The sequence below is a fragment of the Anser cygnoides genome, chromosome 2 (assembly GCF_040182565.1).
Source record: "Anser cygnoides isolate HZ-2024a breed goose chromosome 2, Taihu_goose_T2T_genome, whole genome shotgun sequence".
Lineage (NCBI taxonomy): Eukaryota > Metazoa > Chordata > Aves > Anseriformes > Anatidae > Anser > Anser cygnoides.
This window is the reverse complement of record NC_089874.1, coordinates 118,977,279-118,994,016: the sequence shown is the minus strand read 5'-3', so window position 1 is coordinate 118,994,016 and position 16,738 is coordinate 118,977,279. Positions and strand designations below refer to the sequence as shown.

Sequence of the window (16,738 nt, the reverse complement as noted above, 5' to 3'; positions counted from 1 at the left end):
CTCCTGCCTGAGAGACCGTGGCAGAAAGGTGACGACACGGAGCTGGGCTACGGGACAACGTTTATTTTAAGCTACCTTCGCCCCACAGTTGTAAACAAGCATGTGACAACAGATGAAGGAACACGCAGCCATGCTGGCTGCTTTCGCCCATGCATCACTCCCTAAAACGCGTCTCTGTATTTTTGTAACATAAAACATTAAGCTCCAGCATGGTTGAGCAGGGTTGCCGCTGCTATCGCAGCTCGGCTGCCATTTGGGGCTCAAGAGACAAGCAGCAGGCTTTCTGCTGGCTGTGCAGGGCACCCCACGGGCAGGCTTGCACGTTAAGACTGTCTTTTACTGAGCTCCGCGCCCAGCCTCTCTCTCTCCTCCCTCAGCCACAGAAGAAAGCAAGACTAGAAATAAAAAAATCTGAGCTTTGACATCTCAGTTTGTTGAATTAGGCCCAAATAAAGACCCCTGTCTTTGGCTCACACAAACTCCCCACAGAGCATTATTAGTATTAGAAAGGTTTCCAGTGTTAGCATTTCAGCCACGGCACTTAATTTTTGTTTTGGACACCAACTTAACTTGACCTCTTCCCTCATTTTCATGACTTAATACTGTAACAGCCAAGGAGATGCTCTAAAATTACTCTGGTATGCAAAATATTACTAGCAAATAACTTGTACTTAAGAATTAATCCTACTAAGGACTACCTAAGATAGGACTGAACTTCTAACTGCTATTGCTTAACTGCTAAATTAATTTTAGAGCAACTAGAACTAGAATTTGCTAATCCTTCGTGGAGTAAATTGCCCTTTATGAACACGTTAGCTCAACCATCTGTGATTTATGTAATTTTAATGTATTATTCTTGCTGTGTGCCAGTAACCACAAACTTACTTTACCTTTGTTGCACTACCAATGCAAGTGTTGAAGTTTCCAGCACAAAGTAAAGCTTCCCCCAAACACATTTTTTCAGCCATGTTGTTCTTTGAAGGTCTGTAAAGACAGTGTTTTCTTTTGGTTTTCAATTTTAAAGATCTCCTGCTGATCTAAAGTGGGAAATTCCCAAAGTTTTGTTTTCCCCAATCTTCTTTAGATGGTGCTTACTGCTTTGATGCAGCTGGAATGGTAAGAACAGAATAAGTGGCAGTTACAGCAATCTTTATCTGTGAGCCCCAGCAAAGCCTCGTACCTTAAGCTAAGAGAAGCATAGATGTCCTGTTTAATAGGATTTGGCCTCCTTTCATGGAATATCTTGAGGTCAATTCCTAAGTATATTGCCTCCAGCTGGCAAACGGTGACATTAGCAAGTTCAACTCCCACAGTAAACAAGACAGAAAGCGTTTATTGCTTGAATTACCTTCAACTACATACAACTGCAGTTAAGAAGTTAATAACCTGTGCTGCAATGTGAATATTTAGATTCTTCAGCCCTCTCAGTGTTGGCATAGGTGATGGGACAGGACAGTTCTGCACCCCTCCCTGTAAACGCAAGTCAAACTAAGCACACATCTGACACAGCTTGGGAGCTGTGCCTACAGCCAAACGTTCCCCGCAGATTAAACTTATAAATAATGTTAATATTTTCTGCATGAAAAAATATACAAGTCATTAAAAACAGAGGGAGCAATTTATCAGCTCTTAACTTCAAAACATAATCCTTAATTGCAATGTACATAATTAGTTTTATGACACAGCAGAACTATCCTTCTGCTCCACTGTACGTCAATGAACTTTTGGTCATCTCCGGGTACTAAATTGCAGAAGTAGCTCCCGGTGACTTACAGAAGGCAACACAAAGTAATTAATGCACTGCAGCAGCAGCAGCAGCAATACAGCTTTGGCAGGAAATAAGCTAAAAAGCAGTTGAACTGAGGTTGCACGCATACATTTTTCTTTGCCATTTGGCACCTTTGGTCATATGATGGTTTCACCTTGGTGGTAGTACTAAATTTGTCCTCCTATGATTTTCTTTTCACTGTTAGAGCCCCTGATTTCATCACTTCCTTTTGTGTGCTGCATTTTGAACTCACGGGCTGTTTATGCCTGTTAGAGTAACAGAATAGGATCCATAAAGTGATCTGTAAAGTGATTTAGGCAGGCAGGGAGCTACGGAGATCATCCACTCCAAATTCCTGGTCACAGTAGAGCCAACAGGAGAAGTCTGCAGATGGCCCAATCTAGCCAAGTGCTAAGTATCTCCAAGGACAGGCACCCCCCAACCTCTCTGGGCACCCTCTTCCAGTGTTAGACCATCCACACTGTGAAAACTTGTCTCCTGCTATCTTAAGAAACGCCCACTGTTACAGCTGCTGACTGCCCTTGCCTCTCATCCTCTTCCTGTGCACCTCAGAATCTGTATCTTGTATAGCTTTGAAACATTAATGCGGGCAAGGAGTGACAAAGACCCCAAATAATAATTCAGTAAAATATAATTAACCCCATTCTGCATAAACAGGTTTTCAACAGAGCAGCTGTTTACATGTGAATGCTGTCCTTTTAGGAAAATTTATCTCCTTTATTCAACCAATTACCATTTCACTGCCTCCATGTTCTCAGCACTCTTGCACACGATAGTCTTTCTGTATATGAAAGCTCCCAAGGGACTTCATATCACTGTTATGTACCCCAGTTCCATACAATTACTCTCAGATTCTATAGTTATTTCCATAAGGTATGATTTGTCTAACACTGAATCCATAAGTAAAGCAAATGCACATTCTACTTCAAGTATTTCAGTGCTTCCTATTCACGGTATTACTGGACTAGCTCTACAGAGATTAACCTTAAGAAGTGAAGCATAACAACCATGTAAAATTTGCCTAAAATGTATTTTCATCCCCCCCCAAAATTGTTTAATACATATTGCCAGCGAGCCCTTCTGAGAATCAACACCGCATTCCAGAGTGACAAGCAAGAATTTGCATTCAAGTGCATCTCTGAATAATTGCAGCTGTTTGGGTAGAAAATTTGTGCGGTACCAAGGAACCCTGTTGTAGAGAGGCTATTCACTCAAGTTACCCCTAAAAGATAAATCTGAAGTCCCCAGATGATCTCTCTGGCTACCCCATGGTTCCAAGAAACATAACATTGAAAACTAAACCTCTGAAACAATACACACAACCACGTGGAAAAACAGGAACACATGCCGTCAGCTTCACATGGTATTATTACAGCAAAATAAGCTACTCCTTTATAATCTGCCATGCTGGAGAATAAGGGTCCTCATTTTGCACACAGAAGAAATCCTAACCAAATCTCAAACTGAGAATTCCTCAGTTTGCATAGCTTGTTTAAATATTGTTTCAGACCACTCTTAGGTTTCAGTTTCAATTCACAAGAGCTCACTGCAGTGCTGCTGGCCTTGCCCCTCCACCCATAGGCTCCATCTTCCATCACCTCACCCAAACTTCAGTCCCCTCCATCCCTCAGTCAACACAAGCAAGTGACGCAAGACAGCCTTACACGAGGCCAGAACATCAAGATCTGCATGGCATATTCCTCTCCATGCAGAGCAATTTGGCACAGTCGTAGGATTTCCTACGGAAGCTACATCCTTAAGTCTCTACTTACTGTTTAATGTTTACATTTCCTGTTTGGATAGCACAGAAAAAAAGCCACCAGATTTAATACAAAAGCACAATTCAATAAGCATAGGGCTCTACGCAAAACAAGAAATCATTTAACCACAGATAAGCCAAGCCATTTAATGGAAGTGCTTTCAGTACATGGAGCCTTCTCTATCAAATATTTAATAATTTAGTGTACCATCAGAAATTTAGACAAGTTTTTGTCAAAAAAAAGGACAGGCAGATTTTCATTTTGATTTACATGCGTTAGCATGAAGACAACAGAATTGTGTTAAAAATAAAAACACCACTGCTTTAAAAAACCTGAGGAGTTAAAAGCACTTTCAGTAAACTTTTATAGCTGATATTCCCCTTCCCTTCCCATGTAATTATAATGAAACAATACGATGGAGATGCTTTATTGGTGAGTCAGGCAGCGGGGACGTGAGCATGACAAGACTCGAGCAGCTATTCAGCGTTACGCTAACGCCATCCCCGGAAGAAACACGGATGTTTTCCATTTAATTTTCTGTGGTACTGATATTGGAAGCAAGCGATCAGCACCGCTAACCAGAGATCGGGATTCAGGGAGGGGGCAGGACCCAAGAGCTCTCACACGCTGCCCCAGTGCGGCGTGACTTACTGCTGTCACCGCCGCTACTCCACGCTACGGCCTTCATGCCATCCCGTGCAGTGGTTTGCGTGATTGAGAACAGATGTGGCGAGGCCACTCGTTTTCAATTATCAAACAAAGGCTGAAAAGTTGCATCTCCGAATGAAAAGCTGGCACTTGCTTGATCTTCTTCCTTACCCAGCCTCTGCTATAATTATCTTTGGGCACGAGGAAGGAGAAAAGACTGTCAAATTAACTGACCTCCCCCCAACCCCAAGCCCCAGAACCAAAACCTCTGAAGATATTTTTAAAAAGTCACTCATTCAAACGCCAGGGCTTGAAACGTAGGCCTACTACACTTGCTTTTTTCTTCTTACTGCCTCCCAAAACAAGTCTTTCTATCTCAGGTGGTTGTATTCCACATGGGAGACTATTCCTGTAGCCCAGCCTGCAGTGAGGTGCTTGCATCTCCCTTGCAGGAGCCATTCACACAGCGAAGGAGAAACTCAAAGAAATAGGTTTAATTGGGCTCTCCTGGTCCACAGCCCTGCTTCCAAATCACCTTGCCTTCACAATGCGGCATTTTTAGTGCCTGTTTCCCCAGGAGGCTCGACTGAGGAAGCCAGGAAGAAGCCAAAATGTCTGCTTCCAAAAATGACAGCGTCAAGCTCGGTTCTCTCCTATCTTAAATTTGCTCCTGTTTTTGTTAGCACGCTAGAAACACATTGCTGTTGCTATGCAACTCAAAAAGGTAGTTTAAAAAAAACCCCAAAGCACACAAACAACATCCCCCACGCGCAACAAAACCAGAGGCCAGCCTCCCACCTCCAGGATGTCTCAAACCCACAGCGCCCGGGTGCAACTCAGCTGCTCTCAGACCTCTCCGGTGAGAGGGCCTGGGCACAAGCCGAGAAGATGGCGCCGTCTGAGGGCTAGTCTCACTTCCTGACACAGACTGGGCTGTCTGTGAAGTGCTGTCTGTTTGCTTTCCTTCCCCACCCCCTCCATAAAGCTGCCTCTCAGCCCCAGTTTTAACAAACGATAACCTCGTCCACCAGATACCATGAAAATATTTCCTTTAAGGAAAGTCTAAATCCAGGTCAAAAGAGGTAGCCCAATAATGCAGGCACAGAACGTCTAGGCTTCAAATCACTGGTGCAGTACTGAGCAGCCATCCTCATGGCCTCTGCTACATCTCCACGCACTCACAGGTGAATCCCAGCTACCTTGAAGCCATTTCACCCCGTGCTTTCTGAGAGCTGGACCTGTCCAGCTGCAGACACTCACCAAAACAGTTCTGCCTGGACGGAGCCCTCCCTAATCACAAAACAAGATTAAAGAAGAGCAGCTGCAGCAGGGACAGGAAGCCAGTCTATGAAAGTGAAAGAAGAGAAACCAGGAGGTACCTCAGCTGGCGGGTAACCAGAGCGCTTTCTGCGTGGTCCCTCTTGCCCTGGCTGCACTTCACCAGGGCGGTCTTCTCCCAGGTAGCTAGCAGCCATCGTGCTGCTTTCCAGGTGCTCCAAAGACAAGGGGTTATCACAAACACCACTTTTAGAAAAGCTCAGGCCAAATTCACAGGGTGTGACTTCTTACAAAGATTTACAATTGCCTTTCTCCTGCTTCCACTGCAATCTACGGTAAAGCTCTCGTGACCTGCAGCAGTTAGGCCAAAAGCAAACACCTCTGACAACAACATTTGAAGTTACTAATATATTTACTAGCGTTTGCTTTAGTAGCATTTACATTTGCAGAGGATGAAGACAGTCCTGCTCATTGGTATGACAAACAAGACAACAACATGCTGCATTTACTCAGTACCTTTTCCACCATTCGCAGCAAGAAGGGTTTGAGCCTTAAGCTACTGTGTTGATAACATCAAATGGTCTTTTTTAAATTCAGAGGAATCACCTGCTTACTGTATCCAAGAGGACCTAGCTTTGGGGCAGCCCCATGGGCAGAACAGGCTCAGTAAGGGTGGCACAGGAGCACGGACCAGCCCCACAACAACCTGCCTCCCGATATCCACCAGGAGCTGGGAAGGCAGAGACCAGACCAGATTTTGATGTGACATAAATCTTGACTTCCAGCAGGAGTTAGCGGCTCGTACTGCACCCAAGGACAGCCAGACACACGCTGCAGCACGCCACGGCTTAGTTCACCGCTGGGTGAGGAAATCACCGCTTCCACCCAACTTTCATTATCAAGCATAGCACAGTCACATGTCGGCCGCTTAAGAAACAATTTCCAAAAAGACATGACACTTGGGAAAGCCAAATATTTAAGGGATACCATTAGAAACGTACACTGGCAGATAGGAACTTTTTTTCTGTTTTAGTTCCTTTTAGCTTAGCAATTTAAACAAAAATAACAAGGAAACTAGCCTTCTCCCCACCTTTCTTGAAAGTTCTTGAAAGCTCTGGGGACAAAACTAAATATAGCTGGTGTATGAAGGACCAGATCAAACCAATTTTCTAGCAGCACGTAGATAAAAAAGATGTTAGAGGGTACAACAGGTTGTCCCTTTTAAAGGGGAGTGTTTTAGGCTAGGCATGACATTAAAAACCTGAAATATTCCAAGTCTTTTTAAAGCTAGCTGTACAGTACGGTGAGCTGATCAGCCATACAAAATGCCTAGTCCCTGGCAAAAAAAAAAAAAGCACTGCAGACATGCCCTGCTTAAAACAAATTCTCCACCCAGATGTTGATTTGGTTTCTCATTGAAGTGTTTCAGTCTTCTTTGAACATATAAGTAAAACTATAATTAAATGCAATGCTGTTCTCAGAAATGAGCCCAAATCTATTTTGGCCAACAAAATGACACCTCGGTTCCAACCAAATTGTAAAGTTAGTCTCCTGATCTGGAACACACACACAACTGACACATGCAAATCCTTCCTCTGGAATAGAAACGGCCTTTTACTAGAGAAATGCTGATTTGGTCCAGTTATTTACTGCAGAAGGTAACATCTCCCTGTGACTCAATTTTATGCCAAAGTGCCTGGTTTCCATTTACCAGCTCAGTGAGGCTGGAGGAGAAACTTAACACCTTGGGCCTGTATGTCCCAGTCTGCAAAATATAATATGTCCTTTGGAAGACTTGTGAAAACTATTTGTGGCTTTGCCTACAGAGCACATGGCTGGAGCTCATGTGGTACAGGTTCAATTCCCCACTGCGTCCTCAACGTGGTGGATAAAAGAGCAATTCCTTTCATCGTGTCAGCCTCCTAAGCTGTAAGATGGTACAAGATTTACCTCCTTTTAAGTCTGCTTCAGGAGTGACATAGCAAGCCTCTGGTGGTAGCTAGGTATTTAAAAAAAAAAAGCTTTCCTTTTAGGTCTGAGGACATCTAAACTGGTAAACAAATCTATTATGATCAACAAACACTGAATTTGTTTTAAAGTACTTATGGACTAGAGTAGGTCAGAAGAAGTAAAAATGAGGACATATTTCTGATATTACAGGAGAGAGAAGCAAATAATCTCAGGTAATTCCTGAACCCCTACAGAGATGGTAGGCGCAGCTTAGCCGAAGAGCAAAGCTGCAGTACACCAGGGCGCATTGCGAGCGAAGCACTCGTGGATCCGTGCAACTGCCGACCTGATGTCATGCTCCAGGCTGTGCTTAATGACATATTTATTCCATATTTCTAGATACAGATGGAACAAACCAGCCCGACAATCAGAGGCATAGCAAGTTGATGTGTCATGTGGCAAAGTAGTATGGGCTGCTCCCCGCGCCTGCTCCAAAGCCAGCATGGCACCAACAGTCCAGCACGACAGCGGCCAAGTAACGTGGGTCTGAACCTATTAATCTTAAATATAAGATATTTAGGATATTTAGTGATCTCCTGCTTCACCTCAGACTTAGCAAGGCCCAGACTAGCCTAGCTGTTAAAGATTTTTACAGAAGTTAACAATGTTATTTTCCAGTATCAAGGAGACGTTTCACTGCAGTTTTCACATATTTTCTTGAAGACTTCCTTTGTGTTATGATTGATACTTAACTTTTCATCTGTAGCCTTAAGTACCACATTAAGGTGAACATAATTCTCACTGCAGGAAGGGGGAACGGACAGATTTGGGTGCCATGACTCCAGGTAAGGGTAGGATTCCCCAAGGAAGCAAGAATCTAAACAGGAATCCCCTGTGGAGGGTTTTTTTTTTTTTTTTTTCATTTGTGCATTAAAGGTTTACTTCTTTAATGCTTTTAATTGAATTATTTACTTCCCCAAAATAGCACGCAACGTCAGCATTAGCGGTTCTGCATTCCTTTATATTCCTGCAGATGGACAAAAGGATGCAAAGCCCTACAAGTCTCAAAGAACAGGCTTTCCCTTAGAAGAACTAGCCTTTCATTCAGATGCAGAGTAATTCCACGGTTTCTAGAAAATTGGGCAATTGATATAATTATTCCTGTCATCATGTACTTAACACAGCAGTCTCACAAAATGCCTTTTCTAGACATAGCTCAGCGTATGATAAGACAGACAGAAGGACAAGAAACCTGACCCGTTGATGGCTGCAGAAAACTACGTGTTGCAAAAGGATAATGGAGAACCCTGTTCAGAGGTTTTCCAGGGAACCCTTCTGAAAGAAAGCAGCAAAAGATAGCCATCGGTAGCATCTATGATTCACGCATCTATCTTTAGTGGCTGTGGCATGTTAATTCATCTCAAATCAGTTGCATATTTCTGCTTAGCTACACGGTGGAAACACAGCTTTCCCCCAAACCAGAGCCTTTGGGCGCTCAGCAGCGATTTAGATAGGGGAAGCGAGGGCTCCATTTTTCCTGCGAGGAGACGCAGGTCCTTACAAAAGCAAAAAAAAAAAAAAAAAAGAAACCACGACAGTAACGTGCCATCGCTCCTTTGTGCTGAACGCGTGCGCCGGGGCTTCGCTGACGGAGGCAGGAGCAGCTACGAGGAGAGGGAGGGAGGGATGGACGGGATCCTGCGGCAGCGCCCGGCACACGCCCGGTGCGCTTTTGGGAGCACCGCACGACCCCACCTGGGTGCGCGGCCCGCGGTGCCAGCAGCAGCAGCCCCGCTACGCCTCGGTGCTGGGAAAGCCGCGGGGACCTTCCCCGTGCTGAGCCACCCGCTCCCGTCGCGACCCAGCCAGCTACGTGGAAGCGGCATCGCTTCCATTTCCTGCGGCTCCCCGGCGGGGCGCCCAGGGCCGCGCTGCTCCGCAGGGGCACCGCGCGCTGTCAGCCAGCCGGGCCCGCCGGCCGGGGGGACGGACGGGACGGGGCTGCCGGACGGCCGCGCTGCTCGCTTTCTCCCTGCCTTTTGCTTTTTTTTTTTAAAATTATTATTTTGCCTTTTTTTTTTTAATTTTTCTCATTTTTTATTTTTCATTATTTTTTTTTTTTTTTTTTCCTTTTTCATTTTTTTTCCTTTTTTCCTTTTTCCTTTTTATTTTCCCTTTTTTCCTTTTGTATATTTTCTTTTTTCCTTTTTTTACATTTTCGTTTTTTTATTTTATTTTTTTTCCTTTTTTTGATTTTTTTTCCTCATTCCCCCCCCCCCCCATTTCTAAACGCCCCCCCCCTCCCCCTCAGAAACCTCTCCCCACCCTCGCAAGGCCTGCCATCCCCCCCCTCTCCCCAGTACCGGGGTGTGGGGGGGGTGTTGCCCGCAGCCCGGCCCCGTTCCGCAACGCCCCCCTCCCTTTTTCCTTCCTCCTCCTCCCGCAGCCTCGCCGCAGCTGCCGCCCGTTCTCTCCCCCCCTCCCCCCCGGCCCCGTACCTGTAGGAGCGCTCCCCCCGCACCGTGTGCTTCCTGAAGGGGATGATGGTGCCGTTGTCCTGGATGATGTCGTTGTTGTTCTCGCCATTTGGGGACAGGGCTTGTGTCGGTCCGGGCATTGGCGCTCCCGCGGCTCCGCGCCTCCTCCCCGCCCCGCGCTGCGGCTCTGCCTGCGGAAGGTGCTGGCGGCCCCCGCCTGCCGCCCGCCCGCCCGGACCCGCCCCGCCGCCCGCGTCACCGCCGCACGTGACCGCCCGCCGCCATGGCAACCGCCCGACTCCTGGCCCCCCCCCCCCCCCCGGGGTGTGTGTGTGTGTATGGGGGGGGGCGGCCATAACGCCTCCCTCGCGCCGCCCTGCGTGCTGCCAGGCTTCTCGCAGGGCGGCTGCTGGGTGGAAACGATGGGTGCCTCCCAAATACTGCCTGGGGAAGGGCTACGGCCCCCAGGCCTGCTGGCACCCGGCTCTCCCAGCACCGCCACTCGTCTCTTCCGCCCCTGCCACAAAAAGGGTTCCTCGCCCCGCCGGCGTGCTTCCCTCCCCAGGCGGTCACCATCTCCGCACGCTCCCTGGCCCGAAAGGCAGTGCCCTTCCTCGTCTGAAGCCAGCCACAAAGCCAGCCCAGTCACCTCCTCTGAAGCAAGGTCTGAGCCTCGTGGTGGTGAAGCCTCCCCACACATCACAGCCCGACGCGTTTGCCATGTTGTGGAAAAACAAACCAGCAAGCTGCTTGCAAACTGTTTTCCCTAAACACCAAGAACAGCAAGAGCGACTACGGGCACCGTCTATAAACGGCTTGCTATGACCTCAAGGCTGTCAGATGTAAAAGGGCAACAAATATTTGGGCAAATATCCCATCCTCCCCCTTCAAAAAGAGCCCCCAAACCCAACCCTCTTTAAAAAAAATAGTTTTAAAACCATAGATCAAAAGAGCCCCCAAACCCAACCCTCTTCAAAAAAATAGTTTTTAAAACCATAGATCAAATGAAAGCAACATGAGTGTTTCTAGCATGTTCTCAGAAGCACGTGCTGATGTTCTATTAAAGCTAAAAAAATTTTTCCTCAAATGAGTTTGATCAGATATATACCTCAGGTTATTATTTTTTTCTGCATGAAAAAGATGATTCTGCAAGATTTTAACTCACCTTTACCTAGCCTTTCAGACTAAATAACACTTTGCTGAAAGCTGAGCTTTTGTGGTTATCGTCATGACATAGATTTTAGATTCACGAAGGAACTGTAAGGTAAGTGCAACCTACACACAGACACCGACTGCCCAGCACTTGGACTGCTGAGAAAGCACTTGGATTTAAATCAGATGTACACATTAACACATGCACGGAGCAATCTCTAACAAAAGTTAAATTAGTCTGCCGATTTGCCACGGCCCTCTGAACACCGAGACAGGAGGCTTTGTTTATTGTTTCTGCCAGATTTTCCAAGATACTCAGAAAAGGAAAAAATTGCTTTCAGTACCCAACCTATGGACACTTGCAGATGACATACCTTATTGAAAAATGCTCCATTCATCTGGCAACAGTAAACCCAGCCGAGAAAGTTTCCTTTGAGCCTTTTTAAATATAAGCAACAAAATACATTCTACTAAAAGGGCCAACAAGCATCTTAGTAACACTCAGGAGCACGGAGAAGCCAGAAATGCTACATGGTGACAGAATGTAAAAATAATCTATAGCAGGTCTTTAGCTGCCAGACATAACCCTACCTGCTCTGCTAGGCAGCGAGCTGTAAAACACTCTGCTACCCTAACTTGTAAAAATATTTTTATTTCTCCACCAGTGGCAAAGAACAGAAGCTTCTTTATTGAAGCTTCCAAAACTGTTTAAAACATCGACTGGCAAAGCTACAGCAGAGAAGTGCAGGTGAGGACAGTGCTGCAGCCTCCCTTCAGACCCCTTATTGCCTTTGCATTAGAATTAAGTGCAAAAAAAACCTCCCAGCGCCTCGACATAATGCCTTACCTTTATCATGGCTGAGCCAGGCCCAGGCAGAAGCAGCTCGTTGCTGGTTTTTAGACAGCACATGCTGCTTCTGTTGATTTAGCACAGCCTGTGGGACAGTGGGCGCAGTATGGATCTCATATGCACGGCACTCCCTCCGCTTACAACTCCATTTCAGGGCATCGTGTGGCCCATGAACACAGCCCTTATCTTCACGTGCAGGAAGCCACCACATCACCTTCCTGCTTTCAGCAGTCTGGGCGAAGATTTCTGAGATGTGCATCCAGCAGCACAGAATGAGAAACAGGAACCTGCCGCTATTATCAGGTGACTGCATCCCTGCTGACTGTACGGCTTTCGGATGCAGTGAGCATACAAACAGAAATGCAGCTCAAAGAGCAAAAGGTCAGAGTGATCATAAAAAACAACACACATCTATGATAAGTTGAAAGTACCGAAACCTAGTAATCATGTGTTGCAAGCCAACTAGGCAAAACAAAAAGAGCCAGAAAGTCAATTAATACACAGGGGTGATCACAAAAACTGATGCACTAGGTCTTCAAGCACCAAGAACCACAGCAGCAGCGGTAAGAAGGGACCTATGGAGGTCATCCAGCCCATCCTCCTCCTCAGAGAAGGATCACCACTACTACCATGAGCTCTAGCCAAGAGACTATCATTACCTACTACTACCATTAGTCTAGCCAAATCTTAAAGATCTCCAAGGATGGAGATGCCCTGCCCTCCCAGGGCAGCATGCTCCAGTGCCACATGAACCTGCTGTTTCTCATCTCCTACCTGACTTTGGCTGCAAGGAGATCCCACACTTCCCCTGGCGAGCACAGTGAGTCTTGGCTGGGCTACAGATTGGAAGAGGCACCACCCTACCCAAGCACATGCATTTCAGTACTTCCATTTCCACTGTGTTGAACCAGGAGGAGTGAGCACCAGTGAGCATGGCAACAGCCCTGAATGTCATTCTCCAAAACACTGGTTGCTTCTTCCTCCACAGAGCTTTTCTCTTTCCAGCCCCCTCTCGTTACTTGCTCAAGGTCTCTCACCCTGCAGTAAAACAGCCGTGCAGCATAATTTATAACACCAGAAAGTGAAATCCCCTAAAAGCCCAAACAGCAGTGTTAGAAAGGCCTCAGGCATGCTCGAGCCAAACTTTTATACTAGCCAGCTCATGTGGAAATAAATTATGAGTATTTTAACGCTGATAAGAAGTGACCAATGCACAACCTCTGAAAACAGAAGTGATGGCCACACTAGAGACTTCTGCTAACATATTTGTCAGAAGATTAAAAAAACACCAAAGTCTTAGTGAGCTTTGTGACACAGCCAAAGTATAAATAAAATTAATGATGGCAGAAATTCCCCACTGCTTGGATAACTTGTTTCTGTGGTGGTGGAGTGGGGGGAGATCAAGAAGAATGCACTTAACCCTAGAATGGCCAATGAGCATCCCTCATCTGACAGATGTTCTTGTTCAAACTAGTAAATGAATCCTAGTGTGATATTCCTTGCACTGCCCTCTGAATATGCCTCAGCTACAGCTTCGACCTGTAGCAAACACCACTCGAGTATAATTATGGCCAACATGCTTCCCTTGTCAGAAGTGTTTCAAGAACACTTCTGCCACAAGTGCAGTTTTCCCAGTGTGAAAGAATGAGAAAACCTAACTTAAGGCGAACAGTCGGAAGGTAGCAGCACCTTTCACAAAGCAGCATTCCTGATCAATGCAGCCTGCTTTTCTAATTCAACTGTTGTTTCCCATACTCCTAAATGATCACAATGGAGATGAACAGAATTCTGCAAAAACAGATGTACACCCTGTAAAGCAATCAAAGTTATTTTTAGCATTTAAGTGTGTATATTTATCAGAAATTATATTTATCATAAGTTTGTGCAGAAACAGGTTCTCCCTGAAGGAGTTGGACTTGGCCAACCGCATTTGGATTTGAGAATTGAATAGAACAAAGCAGGAAAAAATTGGGAAGAGAAGAAAAAGTTACTCTACAAAGCCTTGGACACGTCTTGCTTGTTCAAGGAAACCCCAGTTCACCAAGGTATGTAGACATGCTTTATTCCAGCACAAGTCGTTTCAGCAAAATGGATAAAGCCATAAGTGTACTGCAACAGAACGAGCTTAATATCTGACAGCATACACCCTGAATAAAAGTTTCATTTAGTAAACTAAAAAGAGAAGCCTTAGGAAACCCACATTTGCATGTTATCTAATGGAAGTACAAATGAGCCCTCTGCAACGGCACACCTGTTAGGGAGCACTGGCTTGCGCCAGCTTAAATTAGTGCGTGGTTCCAACCTGTAATGATAACATATTACACAAACCTCCGTAGGGGAATTAGCAACAGCAATGCAACTAACACAAGGAACGCATATCAGATGTGATGTGGTGTACGATATGTTTCAAGCTAACCTGGGCTGTGCTGAAGAGCTCACGTTTCCTGTTTCACTGACATATCATCTGTCAGCCTTGCTGATTAGCCCAAAGGAAAGCTCCCACTGTGATGTAAAATCACTTAAAACTAAAATTCAAAACCAGAACTTCATAGGCTTTCTTTGTTTACTCAGCACTAAATCAAATCTCCCCCCTCCCATCCCGTTACTCCATTCTGTGCCGTACATTTCAGGGCGCAGTGCATTTAAATTCACCATACCGAACGGCAAATGATAATGATTTGGCAGGACAAAGAAACACTGCATGAATTTTATTAAAACAGCTACTTATCACTCCAGACATCCTGTTGATAAAGAATGAGCTTCCCACCCTTGGGGATTATACTGTTGCCACTTTAAGCAAAGTCTTGATTATTTGCCTTCCCTGGAGAGAAGCACAGAAAGAGAAAGACAGGGCTGTCCCAATTACACAATGTGCATGGACCACATCCCTATGAGGTAATTCAAGCCTATTTTTAAATATATGGACATATTTATATTTCAGAGGTCGCATTTCATATTTTAAAAAGAGTTCTGTGCCTGGGAGGAACAGAGAAAGAAAAGTTCAAGTCTTTGTCAGCTAAGCATTCCTGAAAATTTAGCCATAAGCTGCAAATCCAATCTGGCCATTAGTGTATGAATTCCTCGCTAAAGAGAGTGGTCTTGAAGAGTCACAGCCTGTGGGCATTTTTCTTTAAAAAGGCAGCAGCTACCATTTGTAGTTACCATAGAAATCAAATAGAAATCAGAGGATTATTTCAAGATCCAGACACTGTCTACACAACCAGATTTTTTTTTTTCCTGGTTCACAGAAAAATTCAGAAGCCCTTGAACAGAACAGATATTTTAAATCAAGTTACATACTTCAATATTCAAATTGTTAGATAAATAGATTTATAGGACAAATACATTTAATGGGCACTTGCAGAAATCAGCACTTTCAGGGTTTAGTTAAATCTGGTTGCTTTAAAGAAAAACTCCTATTTAGAAAAGAAACTCTCCAATATACATCAAAGGTTTCTGTACTTAAAACATAAGCGGTTCACACAGAATACGTGAAACTTTTTTATCCAACACTTCCTACTTAACAAAAAGCACCAGTGGCAGCAGGAAACACTCAGTGAAGGAAGGATGGTTCCAAAGAGGAGAAATTTCTACTTCCATTTAATCCAGACCAAGCCAATATTTTGAATTCTTCAGTCAATGTTACGTGTGTACTGGGACACCACAAGGTTTCAGGCACATCCTGGGGAGCTGCTTTCATCTGAAAACCTATAAACGGCAGCTGTGATCAATAAATGCTCCAAGTAACGACTCCTCGGTCTCACTTTGCCTTTAATACTGATTGAAAGCAATCGAGAGAGGAGGCTGACTCACATCTCATGCATGCACATTTACATGGAAGTATTTGGCTGGAGCTGTTCTAGGTTTACAGTAGCCAGTCTCATTTACAGGGAGCTGTTAACTAGTTTTCTCAGCTTGTTTTGACAGAGTTCAGATGTTAAGACTATTAAGCATGAAGATCTAAACCAAGAGCATTCAAACCGTTCAGGTAATCTGGATTCCTAGACTTTTCCAGAGAATGACAAACCCTTAATTAAACGAACACAGGATTAGTGTTCCAGTAGAGAGGGATTTTTACATTTCCATGCAGTATGGCTTATTAATAAATCACATGGCCAGAGCTTCAGACATCCGTATCCTAAAAAAAACAATGAACCAAATTATAAATGATTAAAGAGTGGAAGATTTTTCATATATGAGACAGTAGAAGAGAAACTTAGCGTTTATTTACGTATTTTCAACTGTTGAGGAATCTCTGGCTTTCTTGGAGCTAGAGAGAGGTTAGAAAAATGAAGGATGACATTACAAACAACATAAAAGAGTGGATCATCTACCTCTGATGTTCCTCCTTATGTTCTACACATAAAATAAAAATATAACAAAAAATACAAATAACAAAAAATAACGTGCTTTGAAGGCACTTCAGTCTAATGATATATTTCAAAAAAGCAATGTTGGGACAGAGGGGAGGGCAAATGCTTCGCAATATCATCTGCCAAGGGTGCAGGTTTCTAAAGTGAAAACCTGATATGGCTGTAATCCCACACTACAGTGATACCTTATTAGTAGGTGATGATCTTGAATACTTCTTGCTATATTACCCCACTGAAAACTTGACTTGGCTTTGATATTATATACCAGGAATTCAAGAATAGTTAATAACAACTCTTGGGATTGGCGATTCTCTGTTCATATTGTACAACAAGCGTTTTGAAGCTGACAGCTATTTGATTGGTGCACGTTATCCAAGTCACTTAGTGCCCTACATGACTATCCAGTACCTGTATACAACATAAGGAAAAGTTTAAGTGCTTTGCCGTGATTATTGGCCAAG

The 16,738-nt window shown here is 44.6% G+C and overlaps 1 protein-coding gene across 5 annotated transcripts in view; it reads right to left on the bottom strand.

Annotated features, from left to right (window-relative positions):
* MAPRE2 (microtubule associated protein RP/EB family member 2) overlaps positions 1-16,738 on the bottom strand; it is a 99,442-nt gene that overhangs the window by 48,370 nt on the left and 34,334 nt on the right. Inside the window, exon 1 of one of the 5 annotated variants that reach the window (XM_066992944.1) lies at positions 9,924-10,135. The exons of 3 other annotated variants lie outside the window; for them this stretch is intronic. In XM_066992944.1, coding sequence (XP_066849045.1) covers positions 9,924-10,011 — 88 coding nt within the window. In that variant the 5' untranslated portion in view covers positions 10,012-10,135. Of the gene's footprint in view, positions 1-9,923; positions 10,136-16,738 lie in introns of those variants that run through there. One more of the 5 variants, XM_066992942.1, reaches the window with a different exon arrangement.